The sequence below is a fragment of the Bombyx mori genome, chromosome 20 (assembly GCF_030269925.1).
Source record: "Bombyx mori chromosome 20, ASM3026992v2".
NCBI classification, from domain to species: domain Eukaryota; kingdom Metazoa; phylum Arthropoda; class Insecta; order Lepidoptera; family Bombycidae; genus Bombyx; species Bombyx mori.
This window is the reverse complement of record NC_085126.1, coordinates 11,359,784-11,384,953: the sequence shown is the minus strand read 5'-3', so window position 1 is coordinate 11,384,953 and position 25,170 is coordinate 11,359,784. Positions and strand designations below refer to the sequence as shown.

Genomic DNA, 25,170 nt, shown 5'->3' with positions numbered 1-25,170 from the left:
GAACGCATTATTGCTTCTCCGCAGAAATAGGCAGGCTGGTGGTACCTACCCGTGCGGACTTACAAGAGGTCCTACCACCAGTGAAGAAACCACAGTGTTCAGGTATTTTGGTTGTGCCGCGTTCAGACTGCGCTATACCGCCATCAGCCGGTCGCCAGAGCCTCGGTCGTTATTCAGCAGGATGACGGCGGGCAGGTGAAGTTGACTTGTGTCCAACAGTGGACGAATGTGCGCTGACGATGATGATGATGAGATTAAAACATTCAAAGTCTACGTTATGAATTGAGTATACTCACTCCGGATCGTAATGAGTGACGTTCCACTTGGGATTCCCGAACCTCCGCATCCAGAGGCACTCCATGTGCAGCACCGTTCCGGGGTACAGCAGGAGTTTACCGTCGTTAGTCTGAGCTATAGGTCCTTGGGAATGTCGGAATAATATCGTCGGCGGTTTCTCCACTGAAAATTACAATAAGCTTTGGTTTTTGATCAGTAAACACTACAGGACTCTAAACATCATCGCACCAGTTGATCGAACGAATAGCCGAAACGAATATCAAAGGTACTATTAACAACAAAAAACGCCCGAGACGTACAACGCCATCTATTGTCAGATAGCGGAAACGCATATCGAAAACATTAGACTTGTGAGGAATGTTCTCGAAAATTTTAGGAATGTCGTATCGACTATAAAAGTGTTGCAGAGATGTCACGAAATCAGAGAATTTTGAAGTATTCGTTATGTGTTGAGTACAGTTTTATTTTTATTTATCCTGAACCAGATAACAAACACCTAGACAAAGAGCAAACAGACCTGTTCATCACACAATGTTTACCTGATGTGCGAATCGAACCCACGACCCTCGGCGCAACAGTCGAGGCGCTAACTACAGCACCACCAGATCACTGAGTGTCTTTATGCAGACGTTTAATATTTGAATTAATAGTTAGGAGTACTCAATGTGTCGAAATGGGTGGCATAATTCTCGTTAAACTGCCCAAGAACTCTGTTGACTACTTAACATCAGCGTGGATGGATTGGATTGCCCTAGACACGTCCTTACGGATCCATCAGATCCAATAGCCGTTGCATTAGACGCCTTCAGCTCTAAAACTAGGAGTAGGGACCCCGGTAACCGTACTCGTCGAACTCGGCAAAGAGTTCGACATGCAACCTAACCCATGCATCAGCTCGCTGAGTTTCTCGCCGGATCTTCTCAGCGGGTCGCGATTCCGATCCGGTAGTAGATTCATTCGCGAAACAGCTGTCCTTGAGCTGTTAGCTCTCCTTCGGAGGTGCACGGGCAGCTGTTAGCAAATCCCAGCCCTCCTGACTGAGGCTATGCTCGCCCACCTGTTCTGGTGAGATTGGAAAGGCCTCCGAGCCACCAGTAATCCTTCCTTCATAAATAAATGTCTCCTCTTTAAGCAAAACTTACTGGCGTAATCGTTTTGCTGATTGAGTCCAATACAGGTTGGCTTAGCACCGTTCCAATCTCCGCCAACACATTTTCGGCTCTGGGAGCCCAATAAAGCGTATTTTCCTATATCGCTGCATCTGCAATTCAAATAATCCTGTTAATTTGTTTTTCATATCACTCATTAAGTGTGGACATCATTTTAAATCTTCATACAGCCATTTGACGCCTGGTAAAATCGAGCGTTAAAAAATCTTTGTTTTTTTTTTTATATATATTCAAATAATAATGATAGAATTATCATATTATATGTATAACACAACATAAATATTGAGTTTTTGTGTTTTTATATCCAGTGTTGTATTAGTTTTGTGACATATTAAGTGTTTTCATTACCATATATAAGTTAACTTATGAACATTTAGAAAAGACGCCAGTAATTCAAAACATTTCTTGAATAATTATCATATCATAGTGTTAAAAAGCACTAGTTAAAATTTATTTATTTTAACGTTATTAAACTCTGTTGATGTTATCTTAGTGGAAAACTTAAAATTAAATATCATTCCGTAATTTATGTCCATCAAAAACAGATGGCAGCACATGTATTGTGTCACCTTTATGAATACTTAATATTCTATGTAATTATTCATCTTTTTAACGGCCATTTTAGGCATAGGGCACACATCCTACCCGATGGGGGGAGAAGACATTTAAGGACCACGTTTAAAGACACGTCACGGAGGGGAGTCCAACGAAAATGCACTTCGGATGAATACAATTTTCCTAATGAAAAAGGTTCTCAACAAATGTTGACGATTGACTTCCACGGTGAAGGAATAACATCGTGTAATAAAAATCAAACCCGCAAAATTATAATTTGCGTAATTACTGGAGGTGGGACCTTTTGTGAGTCCGCACGGGTAGGTAACAGCACCCCGCCTACTTCTGCCGTGAAGCAGTAATGCGTTTCGGTCTGAAGGGTGGGGCAACCATTGTAACTAAACTTGAGACCTTAGGACTTATATCTCAAGGTGGGTGGCGCATTTAGGGTGTAGATCTAATAAAAACATTGATTTTAAGTAATAGGATACGAGTGGTATGAATTTTTGAAGCGAAAACTTCTTTAGAATCGTTGTGATTTCAAACCGGATGCAACGGAAAAAACGACAGGTAAGAGACACAAATACAAAAATGTGTAGGATGAAGCCAGCAAAGAATGAGACAGAAATATACATACTATTTAATACAGCGCCATCTGTGAGATTTTTTAATACTAACGTGTGTATGATAGCTCTTGTAGTGAATTTTAATTTAGGATTATACGTGAAATTAAAATATCAATTCACAGAGGGCGCTTCCTTACAATTATTTACTAATGACAAAATTTTACATATACGACGTTTAGGATAATTGTATTTTAATTTTGGAAGGTTTCACTTCTACCACGTGTGAATTGCACACATTTTGTTCTTTATTATTTTTTATAAAGTTATTTAATAAAATCTAGGACGCATTGTTTACCTGGAGACAATGACCACTCCGTAGGGCAGATCCACGGTCTCGGTGACTTCCAAATCATTGAAGAACGTAACCACGTTGGGATCGTCGTTGTGAAATGTACAACTGTTATTGTTTATTAACTCCTCGTTCTGAGCTTCAAGTTCTTCTGTGAGTATTGTGTAATAAAGAGATAATTACTTATTGTATTAATCTAATTCGACGTGGTCTAAAGGATTTTTTTTCCTACCTATGCTGATAGCCTTGAGGGGCTATTTCAGCTTCACCCTAACGTTTGTAGGTGAGCTCGCGAGGCTCAAACCGGAGAGTTGCTAACACTGACCCTAGCAAGAACAGTGCTTCGCAGAATCTACCACCGGATCGGAAACGCGACCCACTGAGAAGATCCGGCGAGAAACTCAGTGGGCTGTGTCTATGGGTTAATTCGCTCGTCGAGCCCTTCGTCGCAAGCGACGGGTTCGACGAGGACGGTGACCGGTGCTTGTGGTGCCTATACTGTGGTGGTAATAACTTAACAGCAGGCGGGCCGAGAGCTCGTCCTATCCACTCATTTAAGCTAAAAAAAAAAGAATACACAGCGCAGCTGCATATTGGCTGTCTTTAAATCGGCTATAATATCGTAAATAGAAACCATTACATACAAACAAACATACCTACATACCAATAAAAGCTTGTCAATAGAGATAATTGTCTATTACGTACCACAATTAAAACTCTTCCCCATCCAACGACCGTCTTCGCATATTAATTTCCAAGTTGTTTTCTCTCCCATTATCGAAGCGATACAGCGAAATGTGATTTCAGTACCGTGATAATAGCCTTCATCGTTGATGGATTCGTTGACTTCGGCTCCGTCGCGATAAATCAATGTCCCTTGAACCCTTAAAACCATATATGATATCCCTTTAAATAGCAGAATACTTCAGAAGAATCTTTCAATCTAAATAAAGTTAAAATTTACATTAACCTAGAAGAATATCGCAGAGGGAAGTAAAATTAAGAACATAAAATGGTAACAGACTATATGGGTTTTACAAATACCATGCAGCAAATAGTAATTGTATTTATCTTAGGGTGGATTCGACCAAACAAGAGTAAATCTTATTCTTAGAATAACTCGTCAGTTAATCGAGAGTAAATCAATTTTACGTTTTACCATCTACAATTCTAAGAATAGTGGGCCTATTCGGGAATTGTTACTATACCGCCGTTTCGCACGGAATAACGGAGCTATTTCTAGAATAAAGTAATGGCGTCAGTCAGTCCAATCATCTGATTTCTGTCATTTCATAAATATTTATTCTGTTTTAATTTCATGTCAACGCAATGCACTAAATTATTATTATTAGTCTGGCATTGTATAATGCAAAGTTTAAACGAAAAAAGATAAAACCACACGACAAAACTTGAAAATTCTCTCAAACAAACAACAAATAAAATGAATAGGTTGAGAGACCTTTGACAGCTAGATATCTTGATAATGTATCGCAATGTTTATTTGTTTTTTGGTGTACAATAAAGAATACTCTCTCTCTCTCTCTGTCTTACACTACAGCTACTTTTTCAAACTAAAATACGGCAAAATCGAGTTGACGCTATGTATGCTCTTACACTATGCCGTTGTGCAACAACATTTATTTGCCGGATTTTAATTTCGTTCACCATTCACTATGCTATTCGCGTATTGTTATTCCCAGCGTAAGTATACTATCGTTTACGTGGAAAAACGCCTATGGATTTACTCGAGATTAAAATCATGGAATAGGTTATTATTCTTCGTATAGTTACTCGTGTATAAATTTAAGTTTGGTCGAATCCACCCCTAAAGAGAGAAACGCAACGAAGCTAAACACAACAGCCAATACACTGGCCATACGAACAGCTGATTTATTGGAACAACAATAAAAACCTTTATCGCTTATCAACCTAGTAGTAACTAAGCCCCGTCCACGAAGGATTTGCTCCTCAAAATGGAAAGACTAAAAACAAAACAAATTATCGTTTGATCTCGATGGTGATGACGCCGTAGTCACTAGTGCTCGACACGGCGGTGATGAAGGATTCAGTGGTGAGATAGGTAGTTAAAGAAGCAAAATTCCGAACCTACATAGGTCTCACCAGGGCATCGCGTCCCTGTACGCCCGCGTTGCTTTCAGTCTTATCCAGCCAGCAAATAAGAAACGTACTTTTTGCAAAAAACATCATTCATACGTAGCCGCTTAAAATTTTGATCCTCTAAACGTAATGAGAGTGATTGATGCAAGCTTTATCCAATTACTTGTAATGTTAAACGAAATTTGACAAGTTTTTTTTTGTATAATCTGATAGCCTTGAGAGGCTATTTCAGCGTAACCTTAATTAGTAGGTGAGCTCACGGGGCTCAAACCAGAGTGATGCTAACGCTAACCCTAGCAAGAGCAGTGCTTCGCAGAATCTACCATCGGATCGGAAACGCGACCCACTGAGAAGATTCGGGGAGCAACTCAGCGGGCTACATGTTCTGTTAAGATTTATTAATAGGAGTTAGCATTTGTTGAACCTCGTAGTCTGGTAAAATTAATGATTCACGGTGGTCAGTTAAGTGACGGAAGTGTATTTGGATTATAAACTGACTACAATTAAAACGCTACGTGCTATCGACAGCCCGACAATTCGAGACTGACTGTAGCGTCGCTGCAATATCTATATCTATATAATTATATAAAAATGAATTGCTGTTCGTTAGTCTCGCTAAAACTCGAGAACGGCTGCACCGATTTGGCCAATTTTGGTCTTGAATTATTTGTGGAAGTCCGGAGAAGGATTAAAGGGTAGATAAATAGATGAAAATGATTGGAATTAAAAAAAAATAACAATTTTGTTTTTCCTTTGCTGTGTCCCCCCTCGGACGGATACCTTTTGTTTGTTTTAAGTTTATTTTATACAAAAGTTTAGGTCTTTTATTTATCGATTGAGGCACTACGAAGTCTGCCGGGTCAGCTAGTTGCTTATACAATATACATTGGTAGGTAATATAGATACATATTATGTAGTCCCTACAAATTTCAATCACTTGATCAAATATAGAGAAATAATTTTGGATAAAGCTTGCTAGCACGTGACGACAGCAAAAAAACAAAGAAACCGAACAAAAAAGAGAAAAAGCTCAAAAGCACATTTCGCCAATTGGTTTTGTAGATCTAAAAACGAAATAGTATTGTTAAATGTTCTTATTATAATTAAATCTGTTGAGAATTTTGAAAAAAATGGTCAGTATGCGTTGTTTGATAATTTTAGTTTAGTAGGTACGACTAAGGTCTTTGATACTGAAGTTGTTTGGTTACGGGGTCAAAACGCGCAGCTCTTGTAGGAAAGCATTTCATCAACTCATTGCATCAAGATGACGTTTACTAAGACGTGACGTAATTCGCTCTGATTGGTGTTTAAGCTGTCATGGCTGATCGTTGTATTTTGTAGATTTATTGTAACAAATAAATCATAAATCTCGTCATTAATATGAAAATAAATCCTTGAATCCTGTTTCATTAGATCAATTAAATATTTTAGCGATACTTGACTACTGTCATCGTGCCTATGTGCTACTGAATTGGTGAAATCCAGTTCCCGATAACACGGAAATGTTACGTTGCGATAAAACACTTCGGTTACCTAGCCGGGGGGCCGCAATCGCTTATCGGTTTCCCGTTCAGATCCGGCTCCAGATCCGAAATGTCTTCGCGGACAATGTCGCTGCCGCTCTGATACTCTGACGTCGGTCGCGGTCGTGACAGATTCGCTGCAGTAAAAAATAGAAAAACATGTGTGCAATTTTTTTTTATAATTTTTTTTTTATTGTTGGATGGGTGGACGAGCTCACATCCCATCTGGTGTTAAGTGGTTACTGGAGCCCATAGTACGGCTCATAGTGGACGTAAATGCGCCACCCACCTTGAGATATAAGTTCTAAGGTCTCAAATATAGTTACAACGGCTGCCCCACCCTTCAAGCTGAAACGCATTACTGCTTCACGGCAGAAATAGACAGGGCGGTGGTACCTACCCTACCGTGAACTACAGTGGTGGTGGTGGTGGTGGTACCTACCCTACAGTGAACTAATTACATTAGTTCTTTCTTTTCATTTCTACTATACGTCCTATTACCGATATTATGAATGGGAACATTTAACTTTACATCTCGAGGTAAAAAGAAATAAACGCTAGTTTTTCTTAAATTAAATTAGAATACCAGATGTCGTTTACCTAAAGGTCGGCAGAAATCGTGAACCGTGGGTTGCAGTCGTCCTAAGTGGCAGTTCAAGGTGGCTGATGGAGATCTGCCTGGTTCACAAGCTATGCTGACTGATGATGCGTGAGCCACGGTGAGTCCTGCTCGGTATCCTGCTTCGTAAGTAGCGCCATGGAGAAGTGGAAGCTCACAGGGTGCTGAAGAATTAATGTATGTGAATATGAATTTTACAATCGAACCTGTTGAATTTCTATTGAAAACTAAATTTGGAGGGGTCATTCTATGTGATATAAGAGTTTTATAACCAAAAGTAAAATAATAGGGGCTGAAGATGATGGTGTACCTGCAACACACTCGGGCATGCTGGTCACTGCCCATTCTCCGAGCCAGCAACGAAGGTTGGTGGGTCCTTGGACGTTGTACCTGAAGAACACGAGGAAACGCAATAAGCAAAGTAAGGAAAAGGAAAAAAAAGATGTGTTTTCTATATATCAGCCCAGAGACGTCCACTGCTAGACATAGAGGAGGCCTCTCTACAACGATCGTGCATTATCTTCATCCAGCGAATTCTCGCGAACCTGAATAGGTCGTCGGTCTACCCTCGCTACGCCTTCCGGTACGCAGCCGGAACTTTTTGGCCCAACGGCCATCTGTTCTACGAACAAAAATGATGTGTAATTGGCTTTTTTTTAACCCATAACTGCTTCGCGGCGGATACTTGTCTAGTTTGGAATCAAGATCGTTCCCAATTAAGCCATGTATGAACTTGTTTTCTTTTTTGGACCAAAGCTGATAGCCTTGAGAGGCTATTTCGGCGTAACCTTAACTAGTAGGTGAGCTCACGGGTCTCAAATCGGTGTGATGCTAACACTAACCCTAGCAAGAGCAGTGCTTCGCAGAATCTACCACCGGATCGGAAACGCGACCCACTGAGAAGATCTGGCGAGAAACTCGGTGGGCTGTGTCTATGGGTTAGTTTGCTCGACAGGTTCGACGAGGACGGTGACCAGTGCTTGTGGTGCTTAAAAGCACCGTTAATGGTTTGGGAGAATCCGCAATGACGTGTTTTGGGCGACGTCGACTGTTTACCATTCGATCTTCAGGATCGGGTATAAACTTGTAGCGTGCAACAATGCCTGTGAATGTTTGAAACATTCTTAGTGTTTGTATAGCTGTGTGTTTGAGTTATTTCTCAGTGTAATCTGCCCGCTAATGTGGCATCAAATAACAAACCACAAACATACCCATATTCACAAGAGAAATGCACGACTTGTCCATTAGGCACTGGATCTGTCTCATTCAGTTCTTTCTCTTCCTGTCCTAAGCCAAGGGGAGATATCTGCCCTGATTCTGACATCGTGTAGATTCCGTACTCCGTTGTTGGAACGTGGCACGGTACTGAAAGTTAGAGTGGACGCGAATGTTAGAGACCACGACCCAATAAATCCAGAGACCACAATTATTTCGCAACAGCCACTGTGATCATCGAATTAGAACTCAGAACTGAGAGGTCTTTTCTGCCGCGTACCATTCGGTTTTGAAATGAACTCAGCTCCTGAGTATTTTCTGAACGCTTTGACATGTCTTTCTTCAAACGAAGTTTTCTGAGAATGATAAGCTGAAGCTTGGCTGTACCCTTGGCTGACGTCCATGATAAACGGTAGCCACTGGCTATCAGTTGGGCCTTACTGTATGCTTTTCTTCTTAATAGGCAAGAACTTGATGAAGAAAAGAATCAAAGAACTTACGTATTTCGCATTTGGGCTTCTCTGGTTTCCATCGTCCCCTCACACATTTTACAGTAGCGTTTGCATCTAGATTGAATCCGTAGCCTTTCCCGCAAGCCACTCTGATTATTGTACCTGAAATACATTTAGGTTTCCAACAAATATATATTAAACGAATATTTAAAAAAGATTGATTTATTCTTCAACCCGGATTTTCAATTACTTTGGGACGAATGGCCGAAAATTTAGTTACGAAATACGTGAGTATGTAAATCATAGAGGATATTTTCAATATACAGATGGCACGACGGTAGTAGTGGCTGGGATCTGTTAGGATTCCGTAGTCAACCTTGTGAGCCCAGCAGACTATTATTACGTAGGCTCTCTGACCGAAGGTTCACTGGTGGGTGGGTGTGGTATCGACACGTAGAATAGAACCACGCAATATTGCTGTGGCATTCATGGTATGAGACTACGAAAATAGCTGGATAATGTTGCTGTCAGTCGATATTTATCGGTAGTGGTAGCGGATGCTGTGGAATCGCATTTGTGGGTGTCACCATCCTGTATATTTATGCTTTAAATCGTGGGTTTTGGTTTGAAGACTGGGACAGCTGTTATGCAACACAGCAGGACTTGAACCTTATGTCTTAAGGTGGCTATTCACGACGTATTGCTTATGGGCTCCAGTATCCAATTCTCACAAGCTAGGTCATGAGTTGTGTTGCCTATTTAAGCAATGAAAAAGAGAACCGACAATAGTAACCAAACTTAGTACAATTAATATCAAATTCAACATTCCGCCTACTTACCAGTACTGAATGTGTTGTTGGGATCCCTCCCATACTTCACAACCTCTATATTTATGTAGGGCTCGCTTGCTATCGGCTCACAGGGGCTCTTAGGCCTGCCCTTCTTCCTGGTCGCGTTATTCTTGCCCAAAGTCTCAGCAGTCTCCTTTATATCTGAACTTTGCCCTTCTTCGCTTGACGCTGATTGCAGATTCCTGCCACTCTTCCCTTCCTTTCTACTGGAGAAGCGATAACAAGGTACTGAGTTCTACACAAATGTCAACAGTGACTCATAGCAATTGAAGAGCGGCTGACAATGGTCACACGAACATTTCCATTGGAAATGACTGATATTGTCAGGTTGTTGACTGATATTGTATCTCGTATATACAATATCAGTCAACAATATAAGCAATGTGATACCTTTTTTTTTCGGTCTGGGGCCGAACCTCCTACGAGGTCCCCGCGCCTAGGGATACCTTACACAATCATATGACGATGTAAAAAGTAAATGGCATTTAGCATTTGTGACATGATCATTAAGAGGTTTTGGTGCTTAACGGACTTTAAATTCATCAATATTTTATAATATTTGGCGAATATAGTTAAAGAGTATGTGTTACCAAAATATTTGATTCATCTACATTAATGATTGGACAATTAAAAATACTTTTAGGATATTTTTGAAGGTTCCAATGCTTTACCGTCGTCATCAGTGGTTCTGGCGTTGGGGGTAAACCGTAGAGTAGTAGTAATCTAAATTATATTTACGACTCGTGAACAGCGAAGACAATACTGCCTTGCGATTCTGTAAGCGTTGTTTGACAAACTCGCACGTGTATTCGGCGTGAGTTTTCAAATTGTGCCGAATCTATACAGGGTAATTTTGACTAGTGTTTATAAAATGCTAAGTCAAGGTCCATTCCATTGCGAATGCGAAGTGATGGAGAGCATTGTAGTGATTTTAGAGCATGGCAAGGCTGATCGAATACTCACGTTTTGGGTACGGTCGCCGTGGTCTGGTTCAATCTGTCAGTTTTCCTGCTAGTCCTTTTATCTCTTTTCTCCAAAACATTACCGAAACCAGTCGAATTCGTCTCGTTATGTTGCAAAGGACCGACCGACATTTCGCGACTCCAACGCGTTTCATAAGTGCTCAAAGGGATCACTTTGAGTAAATCATTCTGAAGGTCATTCGCTACACCCGAATAAACAGTTGATTTTGGATAATAATCAGTGTCGTGTTCCTCAACGTTGACATTTCGTTTCCGTCTAGTCGCTTCGATGATTTTAGTGACAGTCTCAACAGTGCTCTCTGCCGGTTCCATGTCATCATCAAACTCCTTTTTCTCTTCGCCGTGTTTGTTTAAAAATCTCTTCCTTCTCTTATCTAAATACCTTTCGAAGTAATCATGTTTCAGACGGTCAATGCTATTCTCAGACGAATCGCGAGCACGAAACATGCCTCCCCTTACTATTGTCGCGTGAGACAGTTCGTCATCCTCATCGCTATCCTGGTACTCGACTACGTCGTTGTGTTCAAGGACGTCTCCATCTTCAGGCTCATAGACAGGCTGGTAGGCGTACAGCCTGTGACCAATTGGTTCTCCGTGTACATTGTATACAGTGTAGACTGCGGTCGGGAAGTTTTCCTCGTCGATTCCGGCGCCGATGCTCGGATCTCCGAAGTCAGCATCGGATTTCTTCATGATCTTGAAATTCGCGTGCCTCAACGTCGGCTTCTGGTTGCCGTGGTTGTATTTGTTGTACAGTTGGTCTAGATTTTGTTGCGTTGGCTCCGTCCGATGCAGACGGTCGTAATACTGGCGGAGGTACGCTGACCGACGGTGACGTATCTCTGGTTCGACGATGGAGCGACGGCGTCGGCTCCAGCGGATGCGCGGATGTTGGTAAAGGGTGCATCTGTCATAAAAGAGCAACTTCACTTTTGTGCTTAATGACGTAGACGGTTAAATAAGTTCACGGGTCATCGTGTCTTAAGTGATTACCGGAGTCCATAGACACTGACGGCCTAAATGCTGCTAATGCGAGTTTGTCACTGACGGCCTAATACTGGTGGTAGGACCTCTTATGAGACCGCACCACCCTGCCTATTTCTGCCGTGAAGCAGTAATGCGTTTCGGTTTGAAGGGCGGGGCAGCCGTTGCAACTATACTGAGACCTTAGAACTTATATCTCAAGGTGGGTGGCGCATTTACGTTGTAGATGTCTATGGGCTCCAGTAACCACTTAACACCAGGTGGGCTGTGAGCTCGTCCACCCATATAAGCAATAAAAATATATATATATTCATTATAACTTACTTGGGCAGCTCCCTAGGGCTCCAATGCCCGCCCACACATGTAGCACCGGGCGGGCCTTCTGACAGTACGTAGCCTTTCTCACATTCATACATAATCTGCTTATTATTTACCACCTGTAAGGAAATTACCATAGATTAAAAAAACCTACCTTTTTTATTAACCTTGTAGGCAGACGAGCATACGGCCCATTTGATGCTGACTGGTTACCATCGCCCATGGACGTCAGCAATGCTAGGAGCACAGCCAACATGCTGTCCCTCGTCGAATATTATCGTAACATTTTAAGTAAATACCTAATGTGTTGTTAATAGCACACCGCAACGTACCTGCTGTATCTTTATCTGTCCAGAATTTCGGGTAATTAAACGGTTGTCTGGAAGAGATCGCTTTTAGCGATAAGACCGCCTATTGTACAAACGTATCTGCTTGTTGACTGTTTTCTGATGTTAATTGTGTTTTGGTGTGCAATAAAGTATGTTCTCTCTCTCTCTCTCTCTATGATCAAGTCAATAAACCAAGCTCCATCAATAAATTCCTCTTCTTCATCGTTCCCTCACTGCTGAGGATCGCGACCACATGTGACTTTCCTTCACCGTGCTCGATCATGGGTGGCATGGACCGTATAGTATAGACCGCCATCAACCAATAGATTAAATAAGATGATTTTACCTTTCCAATGTTTTACGAATGTTGAGATGGATGTGTGGAGTGACAAAAATGGACAAAATAAAGAATGGGTATATCAGAGGAACTGTGAAAGCAGCCCCGGTAATCAACAAATTAAAGAGCGGAAGGTTAGCGTGGTATGGACATGTGATGCGTAGAGAGAAGATGAATGTGACTAGGAGATGTATGGAAATGGTATTGCAAGGTAGAGGAGGAATCGATCGAAGAAGACATGGATGGAGTGTGTGAATGACGATACGAGGAGTGAGTGTTGAGATGACGTCTAATAGAAGAGAATGGAAGAGAAAAATTACCTTTGCCGACCTCACCTAGTGGGATAAGGTGGAGAAAAAGAAGAAGAGATGATTTTACCTTTCTCACGTAAGGTCTATAATCGTACAGCCCCATGTTCCCCACCAGCAGAACCTTCCCGTTCTCGATGTATCCAGGGAAAGGGCAGAACACTGAAAAGTCCTTCAGACTTGAGTTTCATATAAATTAGTTACGCTCACGGGCAAACACGGCTGTTCCGGTTTCTCTAGATTGTCTAGACTCTAGATTTGAAACTGCTCAGGGTGTGAGCCCACCCTCCGAATCTTTAAGTGAGACGTGAGCCTGCCTATCTACAGTCTGGTAAGGTGGCAATAAAAAATAAAACCTACAGTTAACGTTTTAAAGACAATTTTATTCGTAACGACTTTCTATGGTCAGATCTCAGCTTAATTTTTTTCCCCTACCTAAGCTGATAGCCTTGAGAGGCTATTTCAGCGTAACCTTAGCTAGTAGGTGAGCTCACGGGGCTCAAACCGGAGTGATGCTAACATTGACCCTAGCAAGAGCAGTGCTTCGCAGAATCTACCATCGGCTCGGAAACGCGACCCACTAAGAAGATCCGGCGAGAAACTTAGTGGGCTGTGTCTAGGGTTAATTCGCTCGTCGAGCCCTTCGTCGCAAGCGACGGGTTCGGCGAGGACGGTGACCGGTGCTTGTGATACCTAAAAGCACCGTTAATGGATCGGGAGGATCCGTAATGACGGGTTTTGGGTGACGTCGACTGTTTACCATTCGGTCTACAGGGTCGGGTATGTAGTTTCCAGCGGCCACGACAAGAGGATTCTCATATCGTGCCGCCTTTTCAAAGTGGCTTAATCATTAATGTTATGATGTAACTTCAATTTTATGTTCGTTTTGTGTTTTATTTATTATAGGCCTGTAGACATCTTGGCCTGGGTCGCTATTACCCAAGGCGTTTAATTTTCTATTCTACATCTAAGAAGCTACACATACACACAAAGCATGTCGTGCAGAGTTTAAAAGTCGTTTTGTATTTGCAATTCAATTGATCCCGTGACACATTACCTTCTTCACATTTCGGCGTTTCTCCGCTCCAGTTCCCGAAGGAGCAGACGACAATTGGGTTCCCCTTCATTTCGTAGCCGTCCTTGCACCGAAACCTGGCCTTCATGCCGTGATCCGTTTTAGGAGCTATCACCATACCGTTGCGAGGGTACTTGGGCATTTTCTTGCATCTGAGAAAAGTATTTAGAGCGATAATTCGCGTGAACCAGCATTCTCTGAAACTTGGAGAAGATAAAATCATCGTAAAACCCATTTTCAGTTCTCGTAACCGCTATTATATACTATAATCTTTTTATGTATCTGATCGGTAAAGAATGAAGATAGAAATAGCTCAATTTCTGACGAAGCAGCGTATGAAATGCTATATGATCAAGATCTAGATCGCGTGAAACGAAACACAAATGACGTTTGACGTTAATCTACAATTTTATATTATTAACTGTGCATTCAATCACTCACTAACCACTTTGGGGACTTTTTGGCGGGAACGCGTGGAGTGAAGTTGTGTGATTTGTTTTATTTTGTCTATTTAGTGTTTCTTCAGGTTTAAATGTGTAATAACGGTGGTTTATTAACTGTTTAATATCAGTGAAAGTGCACAAATGTGGGAAAATGAATCCTCGAAAAAGTCCACTGAAAAAATCTCAGTAAATTATGTACCACTATTTTACTGAGATTATATTTCATCCCATATCATCTCATCTCATTTCATTTTATTTCGTTTCATTTCATTTCACTCCATATTATCGTTTTTTATAAATTAAAAAACTAAAATAAGACATGACCTAACATGACCTAACATGACCTAACATGACCATGGTCTTAGTTACCAGGCCATAAAATCCCTTTAAAATAAATTGTAATTGGTTCTGCGACAGAAATGAAGAGGATACCTAGTAAATACGCAAACTCATCGATGTTGTAGGTTTGGTTTTCACTACCCGATACTATCCTCCCATCCTATATTCCTCTACCGCATAAGTCGGTCATGAGCACGCGTCAAGTAGGTACGCAATTACTTAACAAAATAAATAATAGTTTAAAAAAACTAACAAAATACGCTTGTATAGAAAATCCAACTAAAAAATATAAAATAAATCTTAATAAATTTGATTTAAAAATAGTGTAAGAAAACAATATTTTAATGTAAAAAAAAAGTGGGGTGCATGGTATCAGTAGTTATAAATGTTTTATGAACAGATGAGAGTAGAAGAGTTATTTTGATAATATCCTGAAAAGCATCCCGCGCTTTTTTATTATTTATTTTTCACTTTTTAGTTGAATTTCAATATTTTCAGTTTTTTTTTTAATATCGAGTTCGGTCCTTAATAAGTATACCAAATTTCGAGTTAATTCGACGTTTTGAAGGGGGTCAAAATCATGTTCAAAGATTCCGTTACATACTAACATACATACGTCTGAAGCTAATAAAAGCGTGTTAATTAGGCATACTTTATTAGGACGGAGAGCAATGTCTTTTAACAATCCATTGCTGGGTCTTAGTTTAAACAATTCGAATTACCTTGCGGGCTGACATCTAGGTATCTGCGTCCATGTTCCGTTTTTGCATGTCACGGCCGCATTGTTCGAAGGGAACTCATAGTTTTTCTCGCAATCAACCATAATTATCTCACCTGTTAAATAGTTACCAAAATTTTGTGCGTTTAATAAGTTATCTCAAGGCTTTAATACAATAAATGTTGTTAAAGTTTGCATATACATTGCATTGCCTGGCCTGTCCTGGCATTGCTGAAGTCCATGGGCGACGGTAATCACTCACCATCAGGTGGGCCATATGCTCGTCTGCCTACAAGGGCAATAAAAAAAATACACTATTAGTTGAACTGGCGCCATCTTCCGATCGCGCCATTGTTACTAACAAATTATCGTTTTGCTCATAGCTACATTAGGTGGTAGTAAAAACTTAAACAATCTTTCAAAAATAAACATGAGGAAATATTAAATGCTGGTTGATATTGTCGAAGTTTAATTTTCAAGTAAGTGTATTATTCACTCGGTTTTAGTCGAGTCTCAGTTGGGGTGATTCCAATTCGGTGGTAGATTTAGCACACCATTGCTCTTGATAGGGATGATATTACCAAATTCTCGTTCTGATCAAGCTGTGTGAGCTCCTACATCAGTAATGGTGAAGCCAAAATAGCTACGATGTTAATGGCAGATAAATAAAAAATAGACCTAAAAGATATTCTACATACTGTTACCACTATTCTACCACAATGATTCTTCAGTTCAACAAAGACTTTTTTTCCTGCTTAAGCTCATGTCCTTGAGAGACTATACCAGCGTAACCTAGCAAGTAAATAAGATCACGGGGCTCAAACCTGATGACGTTACTAGCACTCACTCTAGCAACATCAGTGCTTCGCAGAATTACTACCGCATCGCGACCCACTGAGGAGATCTGGCGAGTAACTCAGGGGGCTGTGCCTATGGGTTAGTTTACACGCCGAGCTCTTCTCGTCTCTCGCGAGAACGATGACCAGTGCTTGAGGTACCGAAAAGTACCGTTAGTAGATCGGGAGAATCCGAAATGATGTGCAATTAAGGCAATAATCAAAACTTAGGATCAATAGCAAAAGCAATGGTAATTTTTAAATTGTTTGGAAAGTACCTAAACATGAAACTTAGATGGCGCTGTAAAACAAACATAATAGCAGCCCGTAGGGTTGCGATTACCAGATATAACATCATGTCCATGTTTTTTGTTCAGGCAAAAATAACACTAATGATAGTCAATCAATATCGTCTTTAATGATTTTATGATTTTACAAATCACAACCAATCGCAGATGACTAGGGCGGGAAGGGCCTTTCGTAAGAGGACTGCTCTAGTACGTAATGACTCAGCTGACCTTATCCACATTGTTCCCCGTGTACCAATAAGGACCATAAACAATCAATCTGCATTGACATTGACGTTTCATAAGTTTGACAATTAACAGACATTCGATCTATATAATATACTAGCTTTTGTCCGCGACTCCATCCGCGTGGAATAGTTACTTTGGCATAACGCTAAATTTTACCCCCCATTTCATTTACGTAGAAAGAGAAGATATTTTTGAATTATATAATGTTAAGGAGCTATTTAAACCCCTATTTTGAAACATTCTTTATTGGTGCTGCACTTGTATTGGTCTTACCGTGATGTTATATAGCTTATAGCCTTCCTCAATAAATGGGCTATCTGACACTGAAAGAATTTTTCAAATCAGACCAGTAGTTCCTGAGATTAGCGCGTTCAAACAAACAAACTCTTCAGCTTTATAATATTAAGTTACAGATTGCTATGTACGTTACGTGTTGCGACAAATAAGTTTAAATTTGTTTTAGTAGATGGCATTACCGTGCTGCACCATGGATGAGCTCCCCACGATCTGAGTGTTCGGCTGCTCAGTCGTATTATCGTTCGTTGTCTCGTTATTAACGAGGACTATACGGCCTTGAGAGACGTGTGGAACGACGCACGGCGCTGTAACAGATGACATATTACTCCCTCTTAAATCAGCAACTAGATGTGTATCAAATCATCATCATCATCAGTCTTTATCTGCCCACTGCTGGACAGGCCTTCCCCAATGCCTTCCACAGAATGCGGTCTCCGCCTTCCGCATCCAACGACTTCCCGCTGTGCGCACTAAGTCGTCGATCCACCTGGTTGGAAGACGCCCCACGCCCCTGAAAGCCATCCATGGCCTCCATTCGAGGACTTTCCTCCCCCATCTGGCGTCGCTGGCTCGACAGATGTGACCACTGATGAATAATAGAACTTCCTTTGAAGTAGAGTACTACATCCATTATATATTTCTTTACGTCCAATTGCGCGATGACCTATAAGCTACTACTGGAGTGCATCTTGCAAAGTTAGAAGTCATCTGCATGTTACATATATAGAAGCGGTATCATGTGAACAAATTATTCCTACATTATTACAGTTTTTCCGACGGTTAATCAAACAAATTATAGATCTCTTTGGAATGCTATGAAGTACATTATATTTCATAATGCTGTGGAGGTATTTACGTGTACTAGTGGTCCCGCAGTAGTCGAAATTCGACTATAATTAATTGAAAATATAAGCTTGAACATTAATATGGTTCTATTATCAAAGACTATTTATTATACTTCTTTATTCACAGATTTCGCCAAGACTACACTTTAGACAAATATTAACAAGGACAAACAATATTTAATCTATTCTCAATTTGACCATAGACTTTATGCAATAAGAAAATTTTGACAATAAAGTGTAGTATGCGTGTGTGTGTGTCAAATACATGGTAGTGTGTGTAATGTTTTCGTTATTGATTTAATGTATCTTTTACGCATTGTTTTAAAAAAAAAAATTAAAAAAAATTCATTGTACACTCCTTCTCTATATTCTCTATAAGTGTGGGAAATTTCATACTCCTCCGTCCGCGCAATTTTCGTAAAAAGGGGTACAAAGTTTCATGTCACCAAAATAATTAACTAAAACCGTTCGTTCCTAAGTTAACATAAGCTAATGACGTGACGTAAGTACCCAAACATTGAGGTAGGGGATGACTCCAAGTGCCGTCGCTCTGACATATTGCAGACCCATTCCCTCCCATCTTCATCCCGTCTTGACAGCGAAAGATGATGGAGGCTCCCAGACCTGTCCCTGAGGAGATATTCTCCAGCCATCCATTCCAGAGCTGACCAGGGTGGCCGCAGTTAATTTCTGATGAAAAAGTAATATTTACGATACAATACGTTAACGACATAATAAAAAAATATTAATAGTTTGAAAATTTTTACAATGATCATAGTCATAATAATTGGTGAAATGTGTCATGTGTGGATTTTATTTCAATATTAACACAATTGACAAAAAGTTGAACTTCCGAGCTCTGTTGACGAAACTATACAAATAAAAAAATATAGAGAATGGGAAACTATTCCTATCTTAATTAACAAAAATATCTTAGCGAGAGTTTTTTAGTTCTTCAACCAAATCAGAGAGAGACCAAATCAATTCCAAAATTAGCAATTCGCATACCTTTGCAAAGCGGTTGGGTTCCAGACCATTTCTTGTCAGCTCCGCAGCGTCTTGTGGCGTCCCCAACGAGCCGGTACCCATACTTGCACTCGTATGAAACCACAGAGTTGTACGCAAAGGACGTGTACACCGCCTTGCCGTGGCGAGGCGCTTCTGGCGTCGGACACTGCACCTGGGTGACCACTAGATGGCGACACATGTCGCTTTAACCTAACTCCATTCATCAAAAACAGATGGCGCTATTCTCATTTTATTATAAAGCAAAACATCGACTTTAAGTTCTGTCCTGCTCACGCTTAATTCATACATAACGTGCATGAAAAGAACAGAGAGTGAAATATTAATTTCGCGAATTATATACAAATTTATTTACTCCACATATAAAATATAAATATAATAATAATTATTATTATTATTGAATCATGCAGACACGTCATGCAAAAATAAAACAACTCATTTTTTCTCAACTTTTATTTCTCTACAGATATCATTTGAAATATAGAAATTCACATTAATTTATTGCACCAATACCAAACTTTAAGCTTCTACATTTAATCTAAATACACAACTATAGATTCGGCAGTAAAGTCACATTTTATCATGGCTATAAATATCGGTATTAAAACTCGATGAAGACACAGTACAGAATTTTAACAGTTAAACAGTTCTAAGTAAACAACTCGGTCGCACTACTTGTCGTGATTATCGGTTTAAACTCTCCCCTTTTCTCCTTCTAAAGCAGCGGAAAAGAGAGAAAAAAAAGATAATTTTAACAAAACCTTTTTTTTAAATAACAACTATTTTTTTTATTGGAAATCCCACTTTCGCAAGCTATGCAAAGAAATCATAATATTTTAATTACTTAAACTGCTTGAATTTCCCTAATTCAAATCAATTTGCTAATATGCTCAACGATGACACAGTTGACAGTGAACACTATAGCCCGAGAGCCCGTGGGATCTACCTGTATGTATTTGACCAGACCTGAATTTTCGTACATTGAGACCCCTATACCTACCATGCATGAGGTGGGGACTCATTAAGCTCAAAGTGGTCGACGCGCCGAGCGCTCAGGTAGGACAGGTACCGATTTTGACGGATTTTAAATCCATTTGACCACGTCTGCCGTTTTGAAATTTTGAAAATATATGATTATTATTATCGGAAAATAAGAATGGCAGACCATTATCGCGCATTTTACTTTGTGGCAGACCACTTTGAAAATGCTAAATTGCATTGAAAATGCAAAATTTTGAAAGTAATTGACTAGATCTGCCATTGATTTAATAATATGTTGTTTATTATAGTCTTAAAAACTTATATTGATCACGGCAGACCTCTACATTGCGTACATACATCAACATATAATAAAATCTTAGCTACTACCCGGCCAGATGTATATTATGTTTTCCGTTCACTGTTTTAGAGGAATATAATTTACTTGCGATTTACTTTAGCAATGTATTTACCGAAATTAATATTTTTTTATATTCTATATACTAAACTTCATTAGTTAGACAATAAAGAAGTGAATTTTTTATGGAATAATTATAAATAATACGGTATAATGCTGATCAAAAAATAATTCAATTCCTCATTTTTATCATTCAACATTTAACTTGCCAGCTATACAATGCCAAAAAATCTAGTGATGTAGATGATGGAAGGTTCCAGCTATTCGTTAGCAACTATAAATATTCAGACATCAATGAAAATTATAGAAAAAAAAATCAAAAATTTGAGGCAAGCTCAATACCACTGCATAAGAGTGAGCTTTATCAACAACTTTTGAGGGCCCACTATATTTCTTCTATTTGGAGAAATGCTTACAAAAAGCAACTGACAACTTTAGACCCATTGGAGTATGGTTGGATTGAGCAGGACAACTTATATGCCTTCAAAGGGTTCGAAGGTGACCAACTTCCATATTTTGTGAGTGACTTAATCACCAATGTTCCTGGTAAGTTGATAACAATTCTTTCTCGAACATGTTCAGATGAATTTACGTTCATTTTACAATTTATGTTTTATTTTTGCAGTATTCGATTCAATGGTTGATGAAGACGAGTCGCCTAACGATAAAGATGACTCCGATGATGATGATGATGAATGAAGATTGATATATATATATAATATGTAATGCATGCATGATTTATTTTTTTAACTGATTTAACACTTTTAAATTTTGTCTTGACGAAATAAAAATGAGGAATTGAATTATTTTTTGATCAGCATTATACCGTATTATTTATAATTATTCCATAAAAAATTCACTTCTTTATTATTGTCTATTGTCTTATTGTCTAACTAATGAAGTTTAGTATATAGAATATAAAAAAATATTAATTTCGGTAAATACATTGCTAAAGTAAATCGCAAGTAAATTATATTCCTCTAAAACAGTGAACGGAAAACATAATATACATCTGGCCGGGTAGTAGCTAAGATTTTATTATATGTTGATGTATGTACGCAATGTAGAGGTCTGCCGTGATCAATATAAGTTTTTAAGACTATAATAAACAACATATTATTAAATCAATGGCAGATCTAGTCAATTACTTTAAAAATTTTGCATTTTCAATGCAATTTAGCATTTTCAAAGTGGTCTGCCACAAAGTAAAATGCGCGATAATGGTCTGCCATTCTTATTTTCCGATAATAATAATCATATATTTTCAAAATTTCAAAACGGCAGACGTGGTCAAATGGATTTAAAATCCGTCAAAATCGGTACCTGTCCTACCTGAGCGCTCGGCGCGTCGACCACTTTGAGCTTAGTGAGTCCCCACCTCATGCATGGTAGGTATAGGGGTCTCAATGTACGAAACTTCAGGTCTGGTCAAATACATACAGGTAGATCCCACGGGCTCTCGGGCTACTAGTCATATTACTGCGAAAAAAACCTATATATAAGTAGATATTTCGACAATAATTACTCAGTCGAAATAACACCAATAAAGGTAATCAAATCGAAACTAAAATTAGCACGCAAAAAGCAACGAAACACATCAAGATTTTAAAAAAGAAATTCAAATTACATTAACTGAAATCGTAACACAAGTGGGAGGTCCATTGTTAAATAATTGCTTCATGACAATGATATTGCTTTCAGCCATGATAATATTTCATAAATAAAATAATAAAAACATTAAAAAAAAACCGAAAGCGGACATGCTTGCTAATCGTAAATTTAAAAGAGACCATTATAGTACATGCAACATTCATATAAAAAACAGATAAATCAGCAACTACATTGTCACGAGGCAATGTCTAAACGCCGTTCGAGTTCTGATTGTAATTATACTGTGGCGTCGGTTGTGACGCCCTGTACTTAGGGTTCCTTCTTAGTATCATCAAACGTTTTTTTCGACACTGCCATAGCTCAAAAACAGAATTTGCACCACTCAGTTTAATCGAATCTAATAGTTTAGGGAAACTCTAGTTTTTCTCTGACTATCAGGAAAACTAAAGAGGAATATCCGTCATTTTTTTTTTAAAGTAAACTAATGTCATTTTTTCTTCGTGGGTCTTGAATTGATTCGTGTAATTGCGTTAAGAGATTAAAACGCTGATGCAATCTTCACTGGTTTTGATCATATCAAGTTTACTATTCTAACCAACACCGACACGTTTTAGCCGTCACATCCCAATCAATCTATAGTCTTCCACCACCAAGCTACACGGCGTCACCACCAGCACCAAAATAATTACTATATTAAAGTACTTACGAACGCAAGTTGGTAGCTCCTTGGGGGCCCACGCTCCGTCGGCTTGGCAATAGCGTTCGGCTTTGCCCACTAACTCGAAACCTTGCCCGCATTGAACTACAGCGCGACAGCCGAAGGTGTGACAGTCAGCGGTGACCCAGCCGTGGGGTACGTCACCGGGTTCTCCACAAGACCGTGCTGGTGAAAACAACGTAATGCTTTACTACGTATTGAGTCCAAGCGGGTAGGCACTACCCTATCTCAAGCAAAACAGTCCTATTTTTATTTTATTGCATAGATCGGTGGACGAGCTCACAGCCCACCTATTAAGTGGTTATCGGAGCCCATAGACATCTACGACGTAAATGCGCCACCCACTTTTTACTGGTGGTAGGACCTCTTGTGAGTCCGCGCGGGTGGGTACCACCACCCTGCCTATTTCTGCCGTGAAGCAGTAATGCGTTTCGGTTTGAAGGGCGGGGAAGCCGTTGTAACTTACTTGAGACCTTAGAACTTATATCTCAAGGTGGGTGGCGCATTTACGTTGTGGATGTCTATGGGCTCCAGTAACCACTTAACACCAGGTGGCCTGTGAGCTCGTCCACCCATCTATGCATTAAAAAAAAAAAATAACCTTGAGATATGAGTTCTAAGTTCTCAGCATAATTACCCCACCGTTCAAACCGAAACGCATTACTGCTTCATGGCAGAAATAGGCAAGGTTGTGGTACCTACCCGTGCACACTCACAAGACGTCCTGCCACCAGTAATTACGTAAATTACAATTTTGCAGGTTTGATTTTTATTACACAATCTTACTCCTTCAGCGTGGAAGTCTAAAGGGTGTATCTAAAAAACCAAATTCTTTCATAAAACAACTTTTATAGTCAAAGAGGTACTTACGTTCACAAGTGATATCCGGCCCGTACCAAGAAGCCTGTCCGTCGATAGCCAAGCACTTAGCTCGCGGGAAGCCATTGGTGACGTAGCCGGTATGACAGTTGTACTGGACCGTCGCGTCTAGATCGAAGGTGGCTTGCTCGGGTAGAGCCGAGTGCCTCGCGTGTTCTATCGTTGGCGGTTGGAGACAGTAGACTGGAGACAAAAGCAACAGCTGTAGATGGTACGGAAGAATGAGCCCGCAAGGGAAGAACAGCAACCACTTGGAAGATTAACTGGATTTTAAAAGAACTAAAGAGCCGAAAGTGGTCTATTTGACGATAATTGCATTGTGGTCTTCATATTCGGATTGGCTTCCTCATACCCAAGTATAAGATGGAAGAACGTGATATAGACCATATTAACGCATATCTCTAAAATTAAAAAATATGTGTGGCGTCGTGGGACACCAGATAGGAACGAAGTTCCTTATTATAAAAATATTAATTTTAAGTTCTATTCGAGGTATAAAAAAAATATTATTCGGGTATACATTTTTATTATGATTTTTTTAATGATAAAAATAAATAAAAAACTACTTTACAAAGTTATCAACTTTACTTTATTCACAATGATTTATCATAAAAAAAATTTTTTTTTCGACATTATTACAAAGTTAGGTCGTACACTGTGTGCATTACTAATAAAAATCTTACGTTACGGACGATTTTTTTCCGGTTAGGGTACCACTCCGCATCGTCTCATAAGGAACTTCGTTCTAAAAAGCTGGGCCCAAATTTGAAAGGCCACGCCGAATAAAAACAATTTTGAGATTTAAAGAAGTTTCACAACACAAGATATGGATTTGTTTCGTAGATTCTCATTGGGACTGTGATATTACCCTGCCAAATCCAGTCCAGTCTAGTCCAGTCGAAATTTAACTTACTATTTTCTTTGCAGGCTGGTGGTTGGCCAGCCCACTTTCCGTCAGCCTGGCAGCTCCGGCTCTGGAGTCCGACAACGTGATACCCGTGTGGACAGGAGTACACGGCCCTGTAGATAATTACATAGCCTGATAGAAACTCATATGTTTGGTTTTCTCTGTAATTTTTTCTAAATTGCACTGTGGTTATTTATGAGAAGCTGAGAAGTGAAGAAGACAAGAGAGAGAAGCTGAGAAATGTGCGTTTGGGATGGTATGGACATGACATGAGACGAAATGAAAATGAGGTTAATAAGAGAGTGTTAACTATGAATGTGGAAGGATATAGAGGAAGAGGTAGACCTAAGAAGAAATGGATGGATTGGGTGAAAGGCGATATGCGTAAAAGGGGAGTGTGCGAAGAAAAGGCATATGATAGAGGAGTATGGGAGGAGAAAACACGTTGTGCGAGTCCCAGGTGACTGGGAGAAGGGCAGGAGAATGACTGTGGTTATTTATATTTTTAATCTTAAAGCTAAGAGATTGGGCCAATTTGCGACTCGAGGTTTCAATTGATAATACATCAACT

The 25,170-nt window shown here is 39.7% G+C and overlaps 1 protein-coding gene across 2 annotated transcripts in view; it reads right to left on the bottom strand.

The window, feature by feature from the left end:
* LOC101741571 (protein lev-9) overlaps positions 1-25,170 on the bottom strand; it is a 137,150-nt gene that overhangs the window by 16,951 nt on the left and 95,029 nt on the right. The window contains exons 5-25 of one of the 2 annotated variants that reach the window (XM_012690250.4): positions 24,606-24,712; positions 23,684-23,875; positions 22,802-22,978; positions 19,071-19,253; positions 18,573-18,752; positions 17,397-17,522; positions 15,553-15,664; positions 14,031-14,200; positions 13,044-13,135; positions 12,006-12,118; positions 10,678-11,604; positions 9,703-9,920; positions 8,912-9,025; positions 8,408-8,561; positions 7,507-7,586; positions 7,178-7,360; positions 6,588-6,714; positions 3,642-3,820; positions 2,943-3,087; positions 1,440-1,558; positions 297-459 (exon numbers count right to left, since the gene is read on the bottom strand). In XM_012690250.4, the coding sequence (XP_012545704.3) occupies positions 297-459; positions 1,440-1,558; positions 2,943-3,087; positions 3,642-3,820; positions 6,588-6,714; positions 7,178-7,360; positions 7,507-7,586; positions 8,408-8,561; positions 8,912-9,025; positions 9,703-9,920; positions 10,678-11,604; positions 12,006-12,118; positions 13,044-13,135; positions 14,031-14,200; positions 15,553-15,664; positions 17,397-17,522; positions 18,573-18,752; positions 19,071-19,253; positions 22,802-22,978; positions 23,684-23,875; positions 24,606-24,712 (3,861 nt within the window). Of the gene's footprint in view, positions 1-296; positions 460-1,439; positions 1,559-2,942; positions 3,088-3,641; positions 3,821-6,587; positions 6,715-7,177; positions 7,361-7,506; positions 7,587-8,407; positions 8,562-8,911; positions 9,026-9,702; positions 9,921-10,677; positions 11,605-12,005; positions 12,119-13,043; positions 13,136-14,030; positions 14,201-15,552; positions 15,665-17,396; positions 17,523-18,572; positions 18,753-19,070; positions 19,254-19,523; positions 19,804-22,801; positions 22,979-23,683; positions 23,876-24,605; positions 24,713-25,170 lie in introns of those variants that run through there. The other variant, XM_062674447.1, reaches the window with a different exon arrangement.